General features: G+C 31.8%; 2 protein-coding genes across 3 annotated transcripts; one reads left to right on the forward strand and one right to left on the reverse strand.

Annotated features, from left to right (window-relative positions):
* Positions 1 to 11621: 11621 nt before the first annotated feature.
* LOC125575155 lies at positions 11622 to 13035 on the forward strand. Of its 2 annotated transcripts, XM_048742747.1 has the most exons (5): positions 11622 to 11859; positions 12079 to 12326; positions 12400 to 12631; positions 12700 to 12788; positions 12903 to 13035. In XM_048742747.1, the coding sequence occupies exons 1-5, from the start codon at positions 11731 to 11733 to the stop codon at positions 12916 to 12918; spliced, it is 714 nt and encodes a 237-aa protein (XP_048598704.1). In that variant the 5' UTR covers positions 11622 to 11730; the 3' UTR covers positions 12919 to 13035. The 2 variants fall into 2 exon arrangements, with proteins under 2 accessions (XP_048598704.1, XP_048598703.1); XM_048742746.1 differs by having other exon boundaries at positions 12700 to 12919.
* On the reverse strand, positions 12894 to 14303 carry LOC106423697 (peroxidase 66). The gene is made up of 3 exons (XM_013864470.3): positions 14014 to 14303; positions 13729 to 13917; positions 12894 to 13621 (listed from the first exon to the last, which is right to left on the reverse strand). The coding sequence occupies exons 1-3, from the start codon at positions 14224 to 14226 to the stop codon at positions 13055 to 13057; spliced, it is 969 nt and encodes a 322-aa protein (XP_013719924.2). The 5' UTR covers positions 14227 to 14303; the 3' UTR covers positions 12894 to 13054.
* Positions 14304 to 23980: the final 9677 nt, after the last annotated feature.

Raw genomic sequence — 23980 nt, forward strand, 5'->3', positions numbered from 1 at the left:
TTTAAAATATTCACAATAAAACATAAATATATTTGAAACACATGTTGAAGACCCTCTTAAAGACGCTCTAAGCAATTAGAAAATGAAAATAATTTACTTTTGTGTGTGAAGGAAGAGTGGGTGGAATAATAATAATAATTATTACATCGACAAAGAATAGTGTTCTTCGATCGGCGTGTCAACATCATCGTACAATGACGTTCACTGCTAACCATTTATTTTACGACAAGTATGCCTTTTCACCTTTCCCAAATCATAGTCAGCTTCTGTGTAATGCGACCTCGTCTTTTAAAGATTACGGAGATTCTTTTTCTCTTCTTTTTTTCCTCTTTTACTCGGTTATTTGAAATCTTTACTAATACTCCTCTTTTCTGTTGAAAGAAAAACTATACAGTATGTGTCGAAACATAATAAAGTGGAATAAAGTAACTTGTATTGTGTCCAAAATCTAAATCCGTGATAAGGGAATATTAATGTCATCTTTTTGTTCTTTTGTTTTTGGTTTTTGTCGTGGGACTCTCTGTTAAAATTGCTTCTCATTCATGTCACTTAATTCATGAATGTAGACACATTTTGATTGCTCTAGGAGAGTCATTTTACTCATTCTTAATTCTGTATTTGAATAGATATAAATTAGTTGTTGGAAGACTACAAGTTAAAACAATAGACTTTTCTCTCACCTTATCTTATTTTTCTCTTGACCACAGCTTTTGAACAAATATTTTTTTTGGCTTATATGGACTTCTCCGCCGTCGCCGGAGGTCCCTTCTTTCCTCATACTCAGTTTTCCCCTTTACTCCTTCTCTGTTGTCCTTTGCTCCCTTTGATATACCCTTTACCCTGGAAGAAGAGCCTCGCTGGCGAAGGAACCGTGGCTGGTTCCGGTGCTCGTCTTGGTTTTCTGGTTTCAGTGTGAGTTTGGAGTGATGGTGACAGTCAAGAAATTGGCTTTTGGGCTTTTGAGTGGGTCTCCATTTTCATCCATAGGGTTTCAACTCACTCGACCAGTGACAACACGTGATGGCGAAGAGACGACTTCGTCTTCAGATCCGATGTCTAGGCGGTTGGATCTGCTCAGTCCCGGTGGGTTTGCGGCGGCTTCGGTTCGTGGATTGTTGACTTTGCCTTAGTGTCTCAGCTTGTATTGTTCACTGTAATCGCCGCCATGAGAGCTTCAGAAGGTCATACTACTTCTAAGGTGAGTTCTGCTTGCGGTATTCTATTGTGTGATGGTGCTTCAAGTTTAGGCGTGTGGCGTCAAGAAGAGTTGCTCTCGGAGTGGTCGTCTACGACCACCTTGTGGCTTCTCCAGCGCTCATCCTCTCTCATGTCGTTTTTACTTCTTGGCTATCATTTCCGGCCTACCTCATAAGCTTTGTCGACTAGTTTTTGGTGTTAGCTCGATTTCAATTGTGTTCATGTTCTGTTGTCATCGGTTCATCTTTGAAACGTTCTAATGGTTACCTACCTTTGGTTTTTGGAGGCGGCGGTTGACGAGATAATCGTGGTGGTTACATGATTCTGTGTTTCACTACTTTACTCAGAGATATCAATCGGAGAGGCCACTACAAGAAATATGTACATTCTTAACTCACGATAAACGCTATCGTTGGGCTTTCATAGCGAAACTGCCAATGTTATGTCATCGGCAGCCATCATAGGTACCCACTTTACGATAGCATTTTTGACGCTACGTTAAGTGTAGATACGATGGCAATAAATGAACGTTGTGATTAATATTATTATAACACGATTTGTTAATTATAAAAATTGATTACGATTCATATTACGTGCTATTATAGGTTATCTACAATAGCTGTTTGTAATTGCTATATTTAATTTTGTAATGAGTTATAATACGTTATGATAATCTAATTCGTAGGCCATTTTAAAAGCTATGCTACTAGAGAATAACATTTTTTTTTGTCGATCGTTGTTTTTTTCTTTTGCTCAATAAGAAAAACCTCAATAAGAACCAACCTTTTTCATAGCAACCAACATTCATAAGTGGAAAATACATAAGTCATAAGTTTGAGCAGAAACAACATATTGAAAACAGAAAGCAAAGTCTTAAGAAACAAGTTCATTAGCCTAGTCTAAAACTAGCTAATTCTGGAACAAAGTTCTTCATTCCCTCCATGCTGCAACAATCAAAAACTCCCATTAGTTTAGCAGTTGCATATGAAAGATTGAAACCAGAAATCAGACACTTACATGTGCATCTTAAAAGATGACCAACTTATCAATTGGCCATGCATTCAGACCCAATCGTACAAAGTGGACCATTTGATCTGGGTCTATTGAATGCACACGTCCTTCGGCAACAACATGTTTCCTTCCACCAATGTCCATCAATTTGCACTTCTGGTTCACTTGTATAGCTTCAGATCCATCATTTTGCTGGAACAGACATATAGCAATGTTACCCATACAAATCCAAATCATACTCAGACAGTAATGGTTACAATATTATTTTAAAGCTAAACAAAAGATGTTACCCGACTTGATGCAGTAGGATACTTCTTAGTAGGAGCTTTATGACCTTTTTGTACACTTGTTGCTGTAGGATACTTAGAACTGAGAGATGAAATTTTTAGAATTGTTTTTATTGCGTTTCCTACTGACGATGCAGTGTTTCGTGTAAGAGATACTTTACTTGTTCCGTCTGGTGCATTTTTGAAGACAACTTTGCTAGCAGGCCATGATATAAACGTCATTAAGCAGTCCTCAAGGTATGCCAACTCCGAAGTAGGCCTCCATAAAAATATTTCAGGTATCACATCCATAAAGACTTTAACTGCTTTGGGTCCGTGTGGAATTCCATTAACCAATGCTTTTGGTTCAGTAGTTTGCTAACGTCCTTCACCAACAACCACACTATCATCGGATAAATCCAGTAGTTGGCATTTGTTGAGAGAATTTGCTCTTGAACCCTGTCACAGACATATAATCATATTGCCAAATCAGTATACTTTGGTCTAACCTTATACTACTAAGACAGCAGAAAAAACTTTACCATTGGTGCAATGTCTTCTGGTTGGAGGCCCTGACCAAGTTCAACACATTTATTCTTAGGCCATGCAATAATATGGCCAACAGCTTCCTTAATGGTGAACATGTTTCTCGCAGGTCTCCAGAGGTAAGCTTCTGGTTCAGTAGCAGAATCAACCAAGACTTTAACATCCATAGGGCCCAATCGACTGTCATTAACTATATCACTTGGGTCGGAAGAGAGAATACACCCCTCACCAACGTTTCCATCTTCATGAGCCCAATCAATAATAAGACACCTCTTCAGTGATTTTTTATTCACACTCTTTTACGTAGTGTCATGAGTTAAAATGTGACATAGCAATATTGTAAAAAAATCATTGATGTAATATTAATGACTTACTCTAGCAGCTGAGTTTTCACCCACTTCATTTTCTTCTCCCATCTGGTTTTTCACTTTGGCAAATTCAACTTTTAACTGATACACCGTTTCATGTAGTTCAATTTGTTTCTCTTGCATTTCAGACATAGTCTTGTTCTTCACTTGGAAGCAAGCTAATTTTGTCTTACTCATATTTTTGTCCATTACTCTCAAGCGACCATGATTATCAGGTCCTAACTGTTGGACTAGTGTATCCTCATCTCTTTCTTTAGCACATGGTGGATTAGCACCATTAACAAGCTCAGCTGCCTTTTCCTTCACATCAGAAGATAAACCAATAACAAAAGCATCTTCAGTTATAGAAAACTCTCAACCAAAATCACGACAAGTAAATATTTGTTTTAAACTCACAATCTTCTCAGCCGCATTTGTGTTGATAGGAGTTCCATCTTATCTGGTACGTGACTTGACCCAAATTTTAAGCCTTGTCACTCCAGATGGGTTTTCAGAACTTTTTTTTTTCTAAGAAACAACCGGAACAAATATTGTATGTCTTAACATCCTTAACTAACCACTTAAAAGGAAACAGCAGGAAGAATGTATACTGACCATTTCTTCTGCAAGTCTAACCATTCCCTTCCAACTGCAAGTGTGAGGAATTTGTATGCGTCTTCTCTCCTTGTAGCTATCACTCACAACCTATCATATGATTGTTAATACATAATCCACTCGACTGCAAATATCTTACTCAAGTCAACAACCATACCTTGAATTATTGGCTAGTTTTCAACTTAACAAATTTGCGCCACTCAACTGGAGTAACATTCTTAGGTCTGAGCTTCATCTTTTGTTGGTTATTTTCCGCTTCACTAATTTGAGTGACTAGGCGTGACTTGGATGATCCACAAGGCTCCCATGTGCTTAAGCAATGCATCCCTTTGGTAGTCATCATCTATTTCAAACCTCGCCTGCAATCACATATAAGACAAATTAAATATCTATTATTTGATTCTTGTCATTTATTCGTGCTCGGTGTATAGAAATTGTCACCTGGATCGATTTCCAGAGCACTGTCTTGACTTCTTCTATTAGTTTTTTCCAATTTTCAAGTGTCACATGAACGTGTTCCCTTACCAACATACCTAGATATGAAAACAACTTCATTGAACCATCACCATAAGGTTCTCCCAATAAATTGAAATCAACATAAATTCTGGTGTTTGGATCTTTTGCTAGGGCTTTCATTCTTGTTGGTCCACGCTTTCTCTTACGGGATCTTCCAACTACAAGCTCTTGATCTGTACATAGTTCGACTTCACCTTCAGGCTCTTCGGCATTATGCTGCTCTCCTGGCACATTATTTGGTTGTGCTTGTTCTGGTACTTCATGTGCCTGGATAGGTTCTTCTATGTATACTACATTTTCTTCAACTGCAAGTGGTTATAAAGTACACACGAATTCAACCTTTTCATCTGCCTGGATTACTTTCTTTGGTGATTTCTTCCTTCCTTTCTTTGGATATCCCATCTCAATTCACCATAAACAAATTATGAAAAGAAAAACTAATTCTATTCCAAATAACTCAAGAGCAGACAACAAGTTAAACATAATAACAACCAAACACACATCACAGACTGAGGACATAACAACTAAACACACATAACATACAAATGATACAACAACTAAACACACATCGACAAAGGACACAACAAGCAGACAACAAGTTAAACAATGACCAATCACAAACAAAGGACACAACAACTAAAAATCAAACAAATACTGAAAATTATCAAAAAGCATATGCTTCACACATATATTCCTTCACAATCAGTTCAGGCATGTCAGCATCATCATTGTAAAACACTTATAAACCATGGGTAAAAGTGGGTCAAATCCATGGTCTATCGGCGGGTTCGGTTCAGATTCGAATAACCCATTTAGATTATTTTTATTTTTTAAAATTCATTATATACTTTAAATTTCTCAAAATCTATAACTAAAATAATATATTACATATCAATTTGAATAACATATGTTAGAGTACCTAAATTTAACATATAAATTGATTTGTTTTAACTATTGGATAGAAAATCAATTACTATGTTAAGCATTTTTGGTGTTTTGAGTACTTTAACTATTTTAGATATTTACTTTTAACTATCTTATTATATAAAACTTGGTTCTTCCAAGTTACTAATTAACATGATCGTGACATGTGTCAATAAACTTTTTAAGATTGTGACATGTGTCAAAAAAATATGATCTATTTTCTTAGGATTTAAAAGGGATTTAAAGTTTGGTTCTTCAAAGTTGCTAATTAACATGATCGCGACATGTGTCAAAAAATATCTTTTTACGATTCTTTTAAAGATTTTGGAAAATAACAATTACTATTACATAGTCTTTTACAATTATATATTGTAAATTTTATTTGATAGTAATTTTTTTTCTTAAATCCTAAACAAGTAAATAATTGTAAAAAGTTATTTGAAAGTAATTTTTTTCTTTAAAAAAATATAATTTTAGTTTTTAAAGATAATAAAGAAAGAAAAATATTAAAAAATCTTTAAAAAAACGAATTATAAAATCCTACAAGTACAAGAAATTATTTAATAAAAATCATAAATTAAAACTAACTATAAAATAAGTAATATTTATTTTTAAGAGCCTAAACAAAAGAAAATTGTAAAAGTATTACTATTATTTTACTATAAATAAAACCTTTATAGATAATTTTATGTTAAAAATTTATAAACCAAAAAATAGCTACAAATATTTCACAAACATTTTACGTTTAAGCTTCCACATATTATTTTCACAAAAAAAATATTATTTACGAAAAAAAATATTACATAAGTATTTTTTTTTAATTTCTTGATACAACTCCATTTTATTTTATAATCTTATTACATTTTATGATGCTAACGCAATTGTTTTTCAATCATGATGTGTTTTCGTACATGAGTATATATGAATATGAAAAAATGTGTTTGTTAAAAATATTTAATTAACAAAAATAAAAAATTAGGATGTCTTCATGATTGCTATTTATATGTGTTTGGTCATACGAAAATCATACACATGTTTTTTTTGTGTAAACTCAAATCATACACATGTTTGATATATATTTTCATGTTTGGTCATAAGAAATATATTATTATTATTATTGTCACCGAAGTGATTTTTATATGTATTTTGTCAAAAAATAAAATTTCATCGCCATCTTATTACATTTTTTTTTGTTTTTACTATGTAATATTTATCTACTTCATTTTTAATTAAAATGTTTTTATGAAAATATATCATAAGAAATAATGAATTAAGAAAATTATTAAGCATCAAATAAATTTAATAAAATATTAAATTATTACATAAGAAAGTGTATGATGTTGTCATTGACTCGATTGGCCGTATTTAACTTTTAATTTTTTTTCCATTCTAATTCTTAATTCGGGTTGGTTTGGGTTTAAATTAATAGGTATGAGTGTTTTTTCTAGCTCTAAGTAGAAAGTTGATAAAAATTCACATATGCACCATGATTATAAAATACAAATATTAACTGGAATTTATGTGCAAAAACGAGTTCTTAATTATAAAATAAGTCTCATACAACATATGCAAAAACAATCCTAAAGGTATAATAAAATGATTTATTACTTTTATTTCTTTATTAAATTAAAACATCGGGAAAATCGCATAAAAAACCTTGAAAGTGTCACTTACTAGCACTTTAAACCTTGAAGTTTTTTCACTAACACTTTTAACCTTCAAAGTGACATTTTTATCATAAAAAACCTCTAAAGAAGAAAAATGACCTGCTGAACAGGTTAAAAACAGTTTTTTTTTCAAAAAATAATTATTTAATTAATAAATAAACAAAAATTATAATAAAATCGAAAAATTTAACAAAAAACTCATAAATTAAAAAATAAATAAGATCAAATTAAAATACAGAAAAAATAATAATAAATTTCAAAAAATTGAAAATTCAAAAAGTTTTTTTTTTCATTTTCAAATATAATGTCGGAAATTATCATTGGAGATATGTGTTGATAAAAAAAAAATACTAAGATAACACCAAACCAAGTTTTTGTTCTCAAACTAGTATTCAAGGTTCAAAGTCACAAAAATAAGTTTCATTAAAGAGGTAAATATACACTTATACCCCTTGGGTTAATTAATCCAAACTTTAGGGTTTAGAGTTAAGGGGTGAGGTTTTGGAATTAGGGTTTAAAATTTTATAAAATAAAAAATAAATACTAAAAAATTAAAAATAAAAATTAAAAAAAACAGTTTCAAAAAATTTCACTTTTTTTTTTAAATTTATGTTTTTTTTTATTTTTCTCCATTTTAATTTGATCTTATTTATTTTTTGAATTTTTTGTTATTTTTTATTTTAATTTTTAAATATTTATTTATTTTTCTCATTTTTTAATTTGTGAGTTTTTTGTCAAATTTTTCGATTTTTAGTAATTTTTTTGTTTATTTTATTAATTAAATAATTATTTTTTGAAAAACAAAACTGTTTTTAACCTGTTCAACAGGTCATTTTTCTTGTTTGAAGGTTTTTTATGATAAAAATGTCACTTTGAAGGTTAAAAGTGCTAGCGAAAAAAACTTCAAAGTTTAAAGTGCTAGTAAGTGACACTTTCAAGGTTTTTTATGCGATTTTCCCTTAAAACATCAAACAAAACTGTTGCAACGCACGGGCTTATATCTAGTTTGTATATATTTTCAAGTACTTAAAGCAACTTAAAAGGATCATATATATTCTTGATGTTTTTATATACATTAAATTTAAAAATAATTAATATATATAGTATATAAATCTATTTCGGTTACATTCGGATACCTAAAATACTTCGGTTTAGATTGGATTAGATTTCACTTCTCTAAATAACAATATTTTGAATAATTCGAATATTTAATCTATTTTGGTTTGAGTTTGGTACTACTTTTTCGGATTGGGATCTGTTTGGCTTTTCGAATTCGGATATTTTGTCTAATCCTAAATAGTAACAAGAAAAGTATATTAACATTTTTTCAAAAAAATACATCCGTGCGGGTGTGCATGTCAAAATCTAGTTTTGATTAAAATTGAATCAAATTGAGAAAAATAAAAATAAAATGAATTTGATAGCTTTTAGTAACTAGTAAAAGATATAAACTGATTAACAAACCGGATTCTATGTTCCCGAGATATTTAATTGGGCTTTTAACATTTTGAATGGGCCTGCTCATTAAGCTTCTATGTGTCTGGAAAAAAATGAATAACATTATTTTCATTAAAATTGAATGAAATTGAGAAAAATAAAAACAAAATGAATTTGATACATATAAACTAGTTGATGTTCCGCACCTTGTGCGGATTAATATATTTAACAATTTTTAATTCTAACTTTTATTTTTATATAATAATAATAATTCAATTAGATAAAAATTTAAATTATTATAAAGTATAAAATTTTAATATTCATATTGGTAATAAATGTATTAAATTATGCTCTTTTGTTTCATATTTTTATTTATAAGAAGTAGATTTTAGATCAAAATCTTTTCTATAGTAATAATTAAATTACGAAATTTGTATTGAAATTAACATATATTGTATTTTGACTGAAATGAAATCATGTGGTACTGAAAGGATGATAGTAAAACCGAACTATTTAAAACCAAACCAAACCGAAATAGAGAAAATAATTTGGATTTAGTTCTACTGAATAAATCAAATGGATGTTATTTTAAGAAAGTGCAGTATATGAATATGGTTCAATATATTAAGCAATCAAACCGAATAAACCAATTAATTCAGATATATTAGTATACTTATTTATAAATATTTTAATAATCTGTATTTGCTCAATAAATCTAATAAAAATCAGAGAAATTGACTATAATATTAGTCATTAAACTCATAAAATTAATATAAGATAAAAGTAATGATGATATTATCGTTAGATATTGTTAATATCTATTCATAATAATTATATATTAAATATACATTTAAAAAAATTGTATATATATATATATCGTTTGAATAGTTAAATATTTATTAATTAATTAAATATCATGATAAATATATAGATATCAAAATAAAAATTAAATAATAATATTAATTAAACTAATGACGTATCCTAAAATTATGGAAAAAAATACAAGTAAATAAATAAACTAAAATCTTGGAGAATATGATAAATCAGCAAAATATCCTAAAATTATAGAAAATATGACAAATAATCAAATTAACTAAAATCAAATATGACAAAGGGCAATTGTCAATAATAGCACCTTTGAAGTTTATGTCTCAAAAATAGCACTAGAAGGAGAAAGTCACAAAAATGACATTCATTAAAGGGTAAAATATCCCTAATACCATTGGTTTAAAATTAAATAAACAAACAAAAATAAATAAAAATAAATAAAATAAAAATAAATAAAATGAAAAAAAGAATTTTTTTTTATAGTTTCAGATTATATGTTTTCAGATTCGAAATTTTTATAATTTTTTTTTCGATTTTTTTTTTTTATTTTTTTTTCAAATTTTCTTTTTATAATTTAAAAATACTTTTTGAAACTGTTTTTAAAATTTTTATTTTTTATTTTAGTATTTTTTTTTATAAAATTTTAAACCCTAATTCCAAAACCCCACCCCTTAACTCTAAACCCTAAGGTTTGGATTAATTAACCCAAGGGGTATAAGTGTATATTTACCTCTTTAATGAAACCTATTTTTGTGACTTTGAGCCTTGAGTGCTACTTTGGGAACATAAACTTGGTTTAGTGCTATTCTAGTCTTTTTCTCTAGAGCTATTTAGCTTAATATACATAGAATGGAAAATAATTAGGTAAGTAGCAAAAATTTATTATATTTGCATGCCTAGTAACGGAAGGACGGTGAAAATTACGAGTGTCTCCCTTTCGTCTTGTATAATCCCTCTTTTAAAAACAGCAGCTGTCAGATGTGGTGTCAGATTTTAATTCACCTAAATCTTCGTCTGTCATACCAAAAATATTTTAACAGAATATGGTTCTTTTGATCTAACTTTAGCATCAATTGGATAAAATGTTGACATCCAGATATATTTAGTACTAACCTATGATAAAAAAAATTACAACACTATATATACTTATGACATAATTCTTCAACTTTACGAAGATAAGATTTTTTAACTTTTTTTTTTCAAATAAATTCATTAAACTTCTCAACTGGGCAAATCGGAATAGTATAACGGTGTCGGTGTGGCGGTGAAACAGTAAAGGCTATGTTACAACAAGAAGGACAAAGAAATCTACAAGCATAAAACATCAGCAGCAAGAAGATAGGTCATGGGAAAGAAGGCTCCGGAAGCTAGCTTCCCCTCCGGTGAACACAGTGGTTTTTCAATCGGGTTCTCAGAGCTTCATGGGGTGCCCAAGCCCAATCCGCCTCAGTCCCCGCAAAGAGACCCCACCCCGAAGGTGCCCCATGACCACAAACGCAGGCGTCACCACCGCATCTACGCAAGATCCTCGCCGTCTCAGAGGTCCGAGCTTCCACGTTCGACCTCATCCGTCACAGCGGAGTAGAAAGGATCAAGACTGACGAGAAACAATCTAAGGGAACCGCCATTCCTTTCAACAGATCCGCCGATACCAAAGCCTCTCTACAATCAGAGACGTCTCTGCGTCCTCAAACTAAAGAGAGCACGCCTTACTCCCATTGAGACACTAGAACTACGGAGCTCTCTTAGGGTCTTCGAAACAGAGACCATCAGATTCGCTGAAAGAGAGAAGAAGTGCCTCCAGTACACGCAGCCGGTGTTATTCCATCATGTGGCTCGAGATCCGGAAGGGGGGAGGGGGGGGGGAGCACGCTCCAGCTCAGGCGAAGGCGCCGTACACCGAAACGTTTCCGAATTCTAGAAGATGCAGAGATGAAAAGTTGTGAAAGTAGAGAGACGTGCATGAAACTAGAGTTGAAGAGAAAGATTACAAAGAGATGAATCTGGGAAAAATGAGAGATCTTGAAAGATGATTCTCTGGAAAAAATCAAAGAAAGTGAGAACAATAATAATCGTAAGAAAGAAAATCTGGAGGAAGATGACTCTTGAAAACGAAAAGCAAAACAATGTAAACACGTGTTGGCTTAATACATATCTTATGTCTGAGAAAAGAAATACAATATTATTTATGTCATATAGCTGTAGTAGGCTGGATGCATAGATATAAGGGTATGGCAGGTATATTTTAAAAAGAAACAGTACACATACTACATAACTAAATATACTTTATTCTGTGTATATGGAATGCAATTGCTCTTTTCTCTATGACAAATCAGCAAATTCATTTCTCAAATAAATAATAATATAGATGCTCTGATGTTACATCCTCCCCAAATCGCGAAGATGGGAGACAAAGCAGAATTGTCTGCAACAATAAAGTGGCCGAAGATCAAAGCCAAACCCAATCTCAGTGTCTCGTATCTCAAGAATCTTGATCTCTTCACGGTAAATGAACAATCAATTAGCTGTTAACTTTGTTCGATTCAGTCTTAGGTTAAGCCCATGAGGTATGAATTGCAGAGCGATTTTGATTCAGTTTATTCCATGTTATGTTACTAGTAAGCCAACCAGAAAAAAGATGTTTAGTTCATGTAAAAACCAAAGCTTTGTCCGAATCTTTGACTGTTGAAGTGGTTCTGTTAATAGATTTATGATTGATTTCAGGTGGAGAATTGTCTCACTAGTGATGAATCAAAGGGCTTTGTTAAAATCGCAGAGTCTCTTGGTTTCACTCACCAAGGAAGCCGTGGCCCTGCTTATGGTGAAGCGTTTAGAGATAACCATCGGATCTCTGTGAACGATCCTGTCCTTGCCGATACGTTGTGGCAATCCGGGCTTTCTAATTTGTTTACTGATATCAAGATTCGGAGAAAAGTAGCTGTTGGCTTGAATCCAAACATTCGTTTTTACAGGTTTTGAATCTCATTCATAAACGTTTCTTACTTTTTAAAATTTTCATTCTTTGTTTCTTTGTTGATTTTTCAGGTATAGTGCTGGTCAGCATTTTGGTCGTCACATTGATGAAAGTGTTGATCTTGAAGATGGGAAGCGGACCTATTACACATTGTTGATATATCTAAGCGGCAACAACAACGCAAAATCAAAATCAAAATCCAAGAGTAGTTCTTCAAGCAAGACAAATGATTCTGCTTCAGCTGAGCCTTTAGTTGGTGGAGAAACTGTCTTTTATGGTTCAAGGAACAGTATCGTAGCTGAGGTAACAACGCCCAAATAGTTTTTCTTTGACCTTTCAGTTTCGGTGTAAAACTTGTTTTGTCGTTGCAGGTAGCTCCAATGGAAGGTATGGCTCTCTTTCATATCCATGGAGACAAGTGTATGTTGCACGAAGGAAGAAATGTCTCCAAGGGAGTCAAGTATGTGTTCCGTTCTGATGTTGTTTTTGCATAAATAAACATTATTCAAATTCTATGTGTTTTGTGTTTCTTAAACTGATTACTTTCATTCAACATTTTGAACCATCGATTAAGCTGGTGCATTCACTGAAGCAGAACAAGTTTACATGTCGAGCAAACGCTGCAACTCATAGGGAACTATAATGCTATTAATAATACATTATTATATGAAATCAAACTTTCAGAAATGAAAACTCTCTGTTGCATATATTTTCTGTATACTTTTTTTAATTGACGAATCGAGGGTTGACTCTCACTTCTCCTGTCTCCTTGACACCAAAGTTCCCAAGTTTCACCATGGAAGTTGCAAACTCTCTGAAGAAGGCCTTCTGGTCTCGAGCATACGTCTCAACGATCCACCTAGTCCGGTAATCTCCTAGAAGCGCCTGATCAGACCCAAACACACCTTTTCTTGACAGTATCTGCTTGTAGTAATCGTTATCAAAAACGGAGGTCGTAGAGTCCAAGAAAGTCCCTGCGTTCTTGCCTCGGTTGTTAGATATCGGGCATTTCTTCTTCAGGCTTTGCGCAAATGCAAAGTTCATTGAAGGATCAATGTCATGGAACTTGCTGAAGTTATGAAGACGTGCCTCAAAAGAAGAACAATGAGAGAATCCTATTGTGTGGCCGCCAGAGAGTGTAACCATGTCTTTCACTGACAAGCCTCTTGCTGCAAAGCTCTGGATCAGTTGAGACACGTTGAATGTTGGTCCTGGGAGATTGATTGTCTCGTTGGCTCGCGACATTCTCCCATCTTTTCGCCCTTTTAGTACGCTCCAGTAAGGACCACCGGACTATGAAATAAGAAATATTGCATATAGGTTGTAAGTGGTGTTGACAAATCAAACCGAACCAAATGTTTTTAAACCATAAAAAGGATCACTATATTACGAAGACTTACCAAGGTGACTACATCTCTAGCTGCGATGGCGATCACGTCGGCGCAAGACACGGTACGTGGACAAACCTTTTCAAGCTTTGTCTTAGCATTATCAATCACGTAAAATGATCGTACCGAAATGTTTGGTGGGCCGTCCTTCTCAGCTTGGTTTGACTTGGTCGAATCTAGTAGAATAGACGCATCACACCCCTACAACAATCCAACCAAATCATTTACAAACGATCTTCATAAACTTCGTGTCTAGTTGAATTAAATATCAACTATCAAAGAAAGAAAGATGCACACCCTGATGAAGCAGTCGTGGAAGAACATTCTGAGGAGACGAGCATGCACTTTGGGATCATGCAAGATAGCCTTCTTAACCGTTTCAAGTATGACTTTCTCGGCCGCAGGGCACGATCGGTCATAGTAATGAGCATTAAGAGCAGCTTCTGAGGGCTTAGCTATCACAAAAACTGTAAAAATCATCGCCAAAACGAGTCTCTTAGAGAATGCCATTTTAAGTTTTGTGTGCTTAAGCCTCAAAAGCTTCTCTTTGTTCTTAGAGTTGTTTGAGGATTTGATGATAAAGAAAATGCTGGACTATTTGGCTTATATATTGTTTAACTTTCTAGAAAATGTTATGTGTATAAATATGCTTTAAAGTTACTCTAATTATTTGGAGCAAACGTGCATATATTCCGGTGTCCAAATTTCCTAACTTATAAAATTGTACTTTGAGTCTAAGCATGCACTTTGTTTATAATATGTGAAGCCGAGCTGGACGGAATATATACTGTTTTATTGGTAAACAATAAAAATGTGTATTTATTTGATATCACTATTATAAAGAACGTTGCAGAAACCCTTTGGTCTAGTGGTTTGACTAAGGGTTCATTAATGCTTTTCTTAGGGTCAAAATCGGTTACGATGAAATCAATAACTGAAACTTTTCGAAAATGTCTCTCTTTAAAAAGAAAGAGACAATAGTTTAAAAATAGCGGGAAAACCGAAATTGAGTTTTGTATGAATTCGGAAAAGGATTCATACGATAAGGCATTCGAGAAAGGTTACTCGAATCCTCGAACAAATGGATCATGCGCGTCAAAATTACGAAACGAGCATAAGGCTCGATCAACCCGGCTCGCCATCGAGGCGAGCTGGACGCACAACAAAATCAACTCGCCAAACGGACGAGTTGGATCAGTTCAACTCGCCAAGCGGGCGAGTTAGACCGAACAAGCAGTCCAACTCGCCGAATCCTCGGACAAATGGATCCTGCGCGTCAAAACTACGAAACGAGCATAAGGCTCGATCAATCCGGCTCGCCATCGGGGTGAGCTGGACGCACAACAAAATCAACTCGCCGAACGGACGAGTTGGATCAGTTCAACTCGCCAAGCGGGCGAGTTAGACCGAACAAGCAGTCCAACTCGCCCGCTCGGCGAGTTATACCGAACGAGCAGTCCAACTCGCCTGCTCGGCAAGTTGGACCGAACGAGCAGTCTAATTCGCCTGCTCGGCGAGTTGGACCGAACGAGCAGTCTAACTCGCCCGCTCGGCGAGTTGGATCAACCAATCCGTCTTCATCCCACCCTCGTAGCTTCCTTCTTCGAGATCGGATCAAACCCGCTCTTGTTTCATCTCGATCGGAGTTACCGTTGGAACTTTACGAATCGTAAGAACTTGTTTTCTCGTATGAAGCCCGAATTGATTGTATAAAACGGAAACGATTATCTAAACACCCTAAGCTGCCTCGACTATACGAGAAACTCAAATTTTCTTCGGAATCGACGTCGTTTCGGAAGCGCTATTTCGATAAATCGTAAAAAAGCTTGTCGAAAAATGCTCCGAGAAGGTCCAAAACGAGGCTAAAAGCCCACTCGCGGTTTTATACGAAATCAAGCCCAATCATTATGATGGTCTATCTTTTATTTTGCAGGAGAAGATAAATGTTAAGTTCGAAAGATAAATGTGAAATTTCCAAAGATAACCATGAAGATCGAAGAAAAATGAAATATTCCCGCGAAGCGATAAGCTCGACCGAGGGCAAAAAGGGGAAAGAGAAAACCGTCTCTAGGAGGAGTATATAAGGATGTCGAGGTTGAAGATGTTGAAGGGAGGCAATTTTTTACTCAGAGCAAAGCATAGCATTTAAGGCAACTTAGGCATATTTCCGTTTTTCTATTTACGAGCTGCGACTCAACTAAGTTAATCAAGTCTCACAAGGTTAGAACTACGAACTCGCCGACGGCTCTAACCGCCGAGGCTTTACATGTTGTAACGCTCTTTCGCTCAATTCGGAATAAGATCTTATTTGCTCTCTTTTCGTTTTCTACTGATTTGTTATTTTGTTTGTTCTCATTGTTTGATCGCTTGGTGTGTGGTTTAGCAGATATCTGGGACCTCTGGAAAAGTCAAGTTTACTTAGCTTTCCTATTTTTATCGGAAATCGACAGTGCGAATTTCGGTTCCACAGCTTTTACATTATGAGATTTGAGTTTTGTATCCCAAATAAAGTATAATTATGCGAATTAATGGAGAAAAAAACTTACAAAAATTATGCAGTATGGCGCAAGGAATACCGTCAAGGGTTGATCAGATAGAGAGGCTCAGGTGATACAAACGTGATTCCTCAGAAGATACGTAGAGTTATCGGTTGTAGAATCGTCTTTTATATTTTGAAATAGCATAATTATCAAGAGTTAAAAAAAATGTAGATTTTCTATAAAATTATTCAATGGTCTTTAAACAATCTTGACATTTTAATTATTTGTTAATTGAAGTATTAAGTAAATTTGTCATAAGTTGTAACTACATTAATGCTTTAACTACAATTATGTTAAACTAGTTTATGGCAAAGTGCATAAGTAACCAATATAAACAAGTTAACTTTCAATTAAAATGTACAAAATATACCTAAAATTCAGTTAGAATTCAATTCGAATTTAGCTATGCTTTCTAAGCACGAAATTATTTTAACAAAATTTAGTTTAATTAACAACGTTATTTTAATTATTTTGAATTTTAGATTTTATATAATAAAAACGTTTAGTTTGTTATGAAAAAATTATTGTGTGTTTAATAGAATAAATAAGTTCAAATTATTAATTTATCAATACTATTAAAAGGGAAGGAGTCTAAAAAAATCTACCTATAAAAGTTGTTTGGACCCTTTCATTTAACTCACTATTTTTTTGTCTTCCTTAAATTTATACTAACAATATATTACCATATATTTCTCTAACAATAATTTAGTCAATTCTTTTTTTTATTTAAATTTCACTCCTAAATCCTAATCTTTACTATTACCATATTTATCATTTTGATTTTTTTATTGTAAAAGCATTGAAACTAATGTTTTATATTATCACTTTTTTCATATAATATATGATTTAAAGCAAGATAAATTACAAGACATATATGTGTACGTTCTAACTTCCTCTTTCGTTTATAATAAAGTAATCATATCATATATAAACTTTCCCACTAAAATATCATATCATATACTAAACTTTCAACCGTCTATAGTTTGATAATATTTTCATATTTAAAAAAAAAATTCTCAATATTCATGTTACCTTCACAAAAATGAAGAAATTCATTGGTTCTATTAAAGCTAAAATGACTTCACGATATCAGTATTGATTATTCAAGATTTTGAAAATTATTTTTTTAGATATTATACTTTTATATACTTTTCACTTAAAACGAATCAATGCTATTAAAAATGAAAGAGTTTTAAAAAATCTAATATAAAAAAGTTGTTGGAGTTATGTATAACTATTGATTATTTTTCTGATAATACATTAATCATTCTAAACATACAATATTTTAAATATTTTTAACAAATCTTAATATTATTTCTTATGATACCTTTACTCAAAAAAATATTTCATCAACCATATTTTTGTATAATAACGTTAAAAATCTATATCAAAAGGTTGTTGGACCTGATATGTACATAATGGGTTCACATCTGTTCGGGTATTTAAGATCCTAAAAGAATTTAAAATATATGAAAAATCTGAAAAATATCCGAAACACGAAAAATATTTGAAACTCCAAACAAATACCAAAAAATATTCAAATACCTAAAAATTTAAAATCTTATTCAAAATCTGACACGATGAACTGAAAAATATCCAAAATTTTATCCAAATACCCAATTTTTTTTTTAATTTGAAAAATTTACCTGAAATCAAAACTCTAATCGTAAACCAAAAACTTAAAAATAATATCTATAATACCGGAAACATATTCGGAATATCCAAATATACCTAATAAACACATATTTATGATCGGGTCTAGGGTAGGATCCGGACTCAAACAAAGACCTGCAGGTCAAAAAAAAACCCAATAGGTTATCTTCTCTGGACCTGAACTAAACCTATAATTTTGGGTCGGTTCGGTTTGTTTTTTTGATCCAGATATAATTCTCATGTCGAAAAGAAACTTACGTAAAAGTGTACATATAAAATTTTAAATAAACTAATTTGTAGATTATATAGCTGTTAAAAAATATGTTTTTCGATATAATAAAACTTTGTATTATAATATAATCCAAAATCTAGTAACTTATTATAATACAGGGTTGGAAAAACCAAAACAAAAATATTATTGGAAAAAATATTGTTGAACGATAAAATCTTTATCTCACATTGTTTTAACTCACATCATATTGATAATTTAAATGAGATAACATGTTCTTTAACTCATTTCACAATACTCTAGATTTTATACGTTTGAAGGAAAAATATACACTCGTATAAAACCAATTGTAACCCAACCTACCTCATAATAAAATAGTATATTTTTTCGTATTTGTTTCTCAAGTAAAATAGATGTTGATCGAATGCAAATATTTAATTTTACAATTACAATTTGATTAATCGTAATTTAAATATTTCTCTTATAATACACTTTTTAAAAGATTAAGTTTATTTGCAAAGAGTAAACGTGTGTTGTCTTGTCTTGTCAACGTACTTGCTTAAATTTAGCTTTAGTATAAAATAATTAGTATTGATTTATTTAATTTAATTTATATTTAGTTTAATATTAGGATTATACTTATATAATATATTAATATCTTTTTAATTTTTTTACAACTAATAGTTAATATTTTTACGAAAATACTCCTAGAAGTTTTCTGCGATAATATTTCCATGAAGTTTTTTCATATTGTAGATTTTAAAAATAATTTTTAAATTTTTTAAAAAATGTTTTGATTGAGGAAAAATTGAAATAATATAATTATAAACATTTATAAATGATATAAATTAAGATGTACTAAATTTGAAAAGTTTTCAACACAGATAAGTGGATGTAGTAAGTCATTGTATTCCTTGGTTTTAGATTTGGTAACAAATATTGTATTATTGTTTGTATTTTTAGGGTTAGATTTTGGAAGCTAAACATTTTTTTTGGAAAATTGAAATTTGATCTTTATGTGTTTAGTTTCGTGTATATTAAACAATTTCAAATTTATTTTAAGTTTAGTGAAGTGTTTTATTTCTATTTAGTTAGTTATTTAAGTTTATGGTATAAATTTAAGGTCTAGAAAAAATCTTCTGTGAGAGTAGTATATTTAGATGTAGAAGACTTACAGGAAGTTGTCTAATAGAAAACTTCCTTGAAAGTCTTCTGAATCGAAAATATTTAACATAAATAAATTTTTTTGTCTCCATACATAAAGAAAATATACACATTTTCTCTCTTTCTTTCAAATGGCTGCAACAAAAATGTAATAATTTTCACTATAACTCTCCAACCTCTCTCTAATCTCTTTGAATTTCAAAATATCTAACTTTATATGAATTTTTCATTTATTTTGTCTCATCTCACTAATTTATCTTATTTTTGCAGATTTGTACAACATGGTTCTCATCTTCCACTTCTTAAAGGTAAATATAAATTTTGGATATCTATTTTTTTTTGTTCTATAAAGGTAGATATATCTAATATTCCGCTCATTTTCTTTCTTTAAAGTCATTTGAACATTTTTTGGATATGTTGGTTTTTCTGATATGAGTTTGGATATGCAATTTTTTAGATCTTGGTCAGACTCTATAAGACTTCTTGGAAGTTTTTTAAAAAATATTATGCGCTAGAAGACGTCTTGGAAGTCTTCCAACTTCATGGAAGACTTCCTGGAATTTTTCTGATGGAGTCTTCTTCCATAACAATTTTGATCGTTTTGGTAAATCTTCATGTCTAATTTTTTTTCTAATTGATAATCCCTTGTTGCATAAACCTCTTACCTTTTCCCAAACTAATACTTTTCAACATCTTTCTAATCTCTTTGAACTTACAAACAACAAAATTTTTATCAAATTTTCACTTTTTTATCTCATGTCTTTCTCACTAATTTATCTTGTTTTTGCAGATTTTTTATCACATGATTCTCATCTTCCATTCATTTAAAAGTAAATCTATAAATTTTGGATATATATATATATATATATATATATATATATATATATTTTGTGTGTTTTATAAAGGTAAATCTATATAATCTTCCACTCATTTTATCTATTTTGAAGCCATCAAAACATTGTTGGATATGCATGTTTTTTACATCTTGGTTTGGATATGCAGATTTTTCATATCTGGATTTGGATATTCAGGTTTTTAACATCTGGATCTAACTTTGGAAGACTTCTGGGAAGTCTTCTCGAAAGTCTTCTAAAATATAATGCACCTTCTGACTTCATGTAAGATTTCCTGGAAGTCTTCTGACAGAGTCTTCTCTCATGTTTTCTCCTTCATAACAGATTTGAGCGTTTTGATAAGTCTCCATGTCTGATTTTTCTTCATTAGGTGACTTCTTGTTGCATAAAACTCTTATCGTTTTTTTTTCTCCAAAATGTTGGATATCTATTTATTTTTTTGTGTTCTATAAAGATAGATCTATCTAATTTCCCCTCAGTTTCTTTATTTTGAAGCCATTTGAACGTTTTTGGATATGCAAAATTTTTCAGAAAGAAAATTATGGAAGAAGAATCTCGGAATAAAATTTTGGAAGTCTTCCGTGTAAGTCCTCTTCCGGAAGACTTACATGGAAGTCGTCTAATTATTTAATTAAATATTTGTTTTATTTTTATTTGCAAAAGTAACCCAAGACGATTTTCACCGAGAATTCGGAAGACTTACAAGGAAGTTTTATTTTTAAATTGCAAAAAAAAACCGAGACGACTTTCACAGATAGTGAAAAGACTTCCACCGAGAGTTCGGAAGACTTCTGTGTAAGTCATCTAGAGAAAGTCAAACTTCTGACACAATCCGGTCAATTGCAAAACTAACTTATATAACCTAAACGACTTCTCTGGTATTTTCGAGATCTTTTTTTAACAAAGAAAAGTTGGAAGACTTCGAGAGAAGTCGTCTCTAAAACACACACATAAAGTCAATTGCAAAACTAACATATGTATTGACCAGAAGACTTCCGTAAGTTTTCTACGACCAGAAGACTTACATGGAAGTAGTTTAAAGAACAAATCTGAAAAAAAATCAACTACATACTTTCAACAAGTGAGATAACTTTATTAGCTTCTCCTATCACACAGAACTTCACCACAAAACAGACCCACTAATGACCAAGAATCATGAGTTTGAACCTTACAAAGTTTAGAATCAAAATATTGGTTTTTTTAATGAATATAGACAAAAAGTTAAAGAGATGTAGTTTGTGTGCATAAGTAATAAGATATGAAGAGTAAAAATTGAAACTTTGGTGCATTAAAGGTTCAAATTGGTTGTTCACGGTGGATTGGTGTATTGATGGCAATGACAATATTGTAAATACTTGATGAAGATGAGGATGATAAAGTAAAACACTTATTTTCAAAAAACAAAAAAAAATGACAATTTCGTGAATAATCCGAACTTCTGGATGAATAGGGAAAATAAAAGTTCCAAAAAAATCGTTGGCTAGTTTTGTGTTTGACTTTTTGTTTGGAGTCATATTTGAAAAAAAACCTTTAAATCTTAGACTATTGTTATTCATAATCTCTAATATATACATTCACTGATAAAAAAAATGAGAGAATTGAAAAACTAGGAAAAAAAATATTTATCATTTTTGATAAACTCTTATAACCCATGTAACGTATTGGTTCAATTTATTCAAACTAATATAATTAAAATAGTGATATTGATATTATTTATTGTTTATTTTTCCCTCTTTCGTTTTACAGTGACGTTGGTGACACCCATATATTGATTAAGATGGACAATATTGTTTTTAACAATATCGTTGACAAGAAAAAAGAAAAAAACAACTTAGTCTCCTTTATGAAAACATTAAGATAAGCCGAACCTTTTGTAAATTAATTAATGAAAGACTGGCTTAAAAGAAATTCTAGTTTCGTAAAACTTTGATAAAGCATATAATATTATTTTTCTTTTGTGACTTGAACCTAAATGACATAGGAAACTCTTACGATGGAAAGACTTTCTGATAGAATCCGGGTAGCGCCAACCACAGGATGAGGTGGTATCTTTAGAATATGCATAATGGTGTGCGTGAGGACAGAGTAAGATTAAAAATGAATAAAGAAGTGAATTAAAAGAGAAGGTGGTCAAAAAGAGTTGCTACTGTTGAGCTATGCCTATCAATATTTGGTTTCAATGCCTTGGCTTAGCGGTACGGTTGGTAAGGATTTGTAGTACTATTTTTCCTTTGGGTATAATTTGTTTTGCTTATCACGTGTACTGCACTGCAAGCAGTGTACTTAAGGAAATTATCATAAAAATATTAAGTGAATTATAGGTTTGGGCATTTTTAAGTTTGTAATTGTAAGAATACGTAACTAGGATAAGAGAAAAAAATTTATGTGCCAGTTTTAGGTTTTTCACCCATAAAACTTGTATCCACTATTTTCATTGGTCCAACAAAAATTTGTATCCATAAAACTTGGGTAAAGTGTACATGCGCATGCGCTTGGATAAACTGTACACGCGGAAGCGCGTAAAAAAGTATAAAAAAATGTGGGTACTTTTACACTCACAAATGGACTTCTTACATGTATATCGAGGTGTAGGAAAAGGTATATACTACCTGCTTATCAAGGTGGAGGGTTTGTCGGATGAGACTCTATGGGTTGTCTAAGTCATCGCCGTTTAGCTTCACAATTGAGAAACCATACTTGGAACTTTCGCCTGGCAATGTTAGTTTGTTTGATAATCTTCGATGTAATTTGGGAGGATGTGTGACGAGTGTAATGAATTTAGGGAAACAATTTGAAGTAGAATAAACAAAAAGGAAAATGAAGGTTTTGTGGAACAAAATCAAAGAATCAGTATATTTAGACTTGGTTTTGAGCATTGTGGTTATCGATAATTAGTGGGTAATTTGTTGGAAAGTTTAGGTGGGTAAATTTACCATTAACTGGAATAAAAAAAATTGATTGTAATGAAATAGTTGCAAATAATCGATTTGACAAAGCCCTTAGAGGACCTTTCATCTTGACTTAAAAGAAGATTTACCTATTTAGCAAATAAAAGATGTAAATTACCCAAGTACCAAATAACTTAAAACTTACCAACTTTTCCAATCCCCCGCCTAAATATTATAAAAGAAATTTTAATACGAAGTTTTGTGAGCTTTGAAAATAATCATTAAAATTAGATCTAGTGACTAGGTCATGTAGTCATTTCAGTTATTGACCATGCTATGCGGGAGAATGTTCTGTAAAGTGATTGCTGTAACTTGACCGAACAAATCTTTTTGGATTTTTCTTTCAATGCCCCTGGTATTTTTAATCCCTCAGGGAGTTTCATATATATATCGTTATCCAACGATCCATACAAATATGCAGTCACAACGTCCATGAGATGCATCTGAAGATTTTTAAATGCTGTTAGGCTCATCAAAAATCTAAACGTAATTGTATCCATTACCGGGGAATACGTTTCCTCAAAATCAATTTCCAGTCTCTGGAAAAATCTTTGGGCAACTAATCAGGTTTTATATCGTATTACTTTTCTCACGAATACCCACTTATACCCAACAAGATTTATATTCTCAGGCGTTATGACTATAGGTCCAAAGACATTCCTTTTATTTAGGGAGAATAATTCAATTTGATTGGCTTTCTGCCACTCCTCCCAATCATGTCTTTTTAACATTCCAAATAGACCTTGAATCGGGATCATCACTTTTATGATCGATCTCTTTGGACAGAAAAGGAGAACATTCCATCAACATCTTTTATCTTATAACTTTTCATCAAGGGTGTAGTTGATGGAAATCTCATACTTTTTTGTTCTCTTT

This window comes from Brassica napus, chromosome A10 (genome assembly GCF_020379485.1).
Source record: "Brassica napus cultivar Da-Ae chromosome A10, Da-Ae, whole genome shotgun sequence".
Classification (NCBI taxonomy): domain Eukaryota; kingdom Viridiplantae; phylum Streptophyta; class Magnoliopsida; order Brassicales; family Brassicaceae; genus Brassica; species Brassica napus.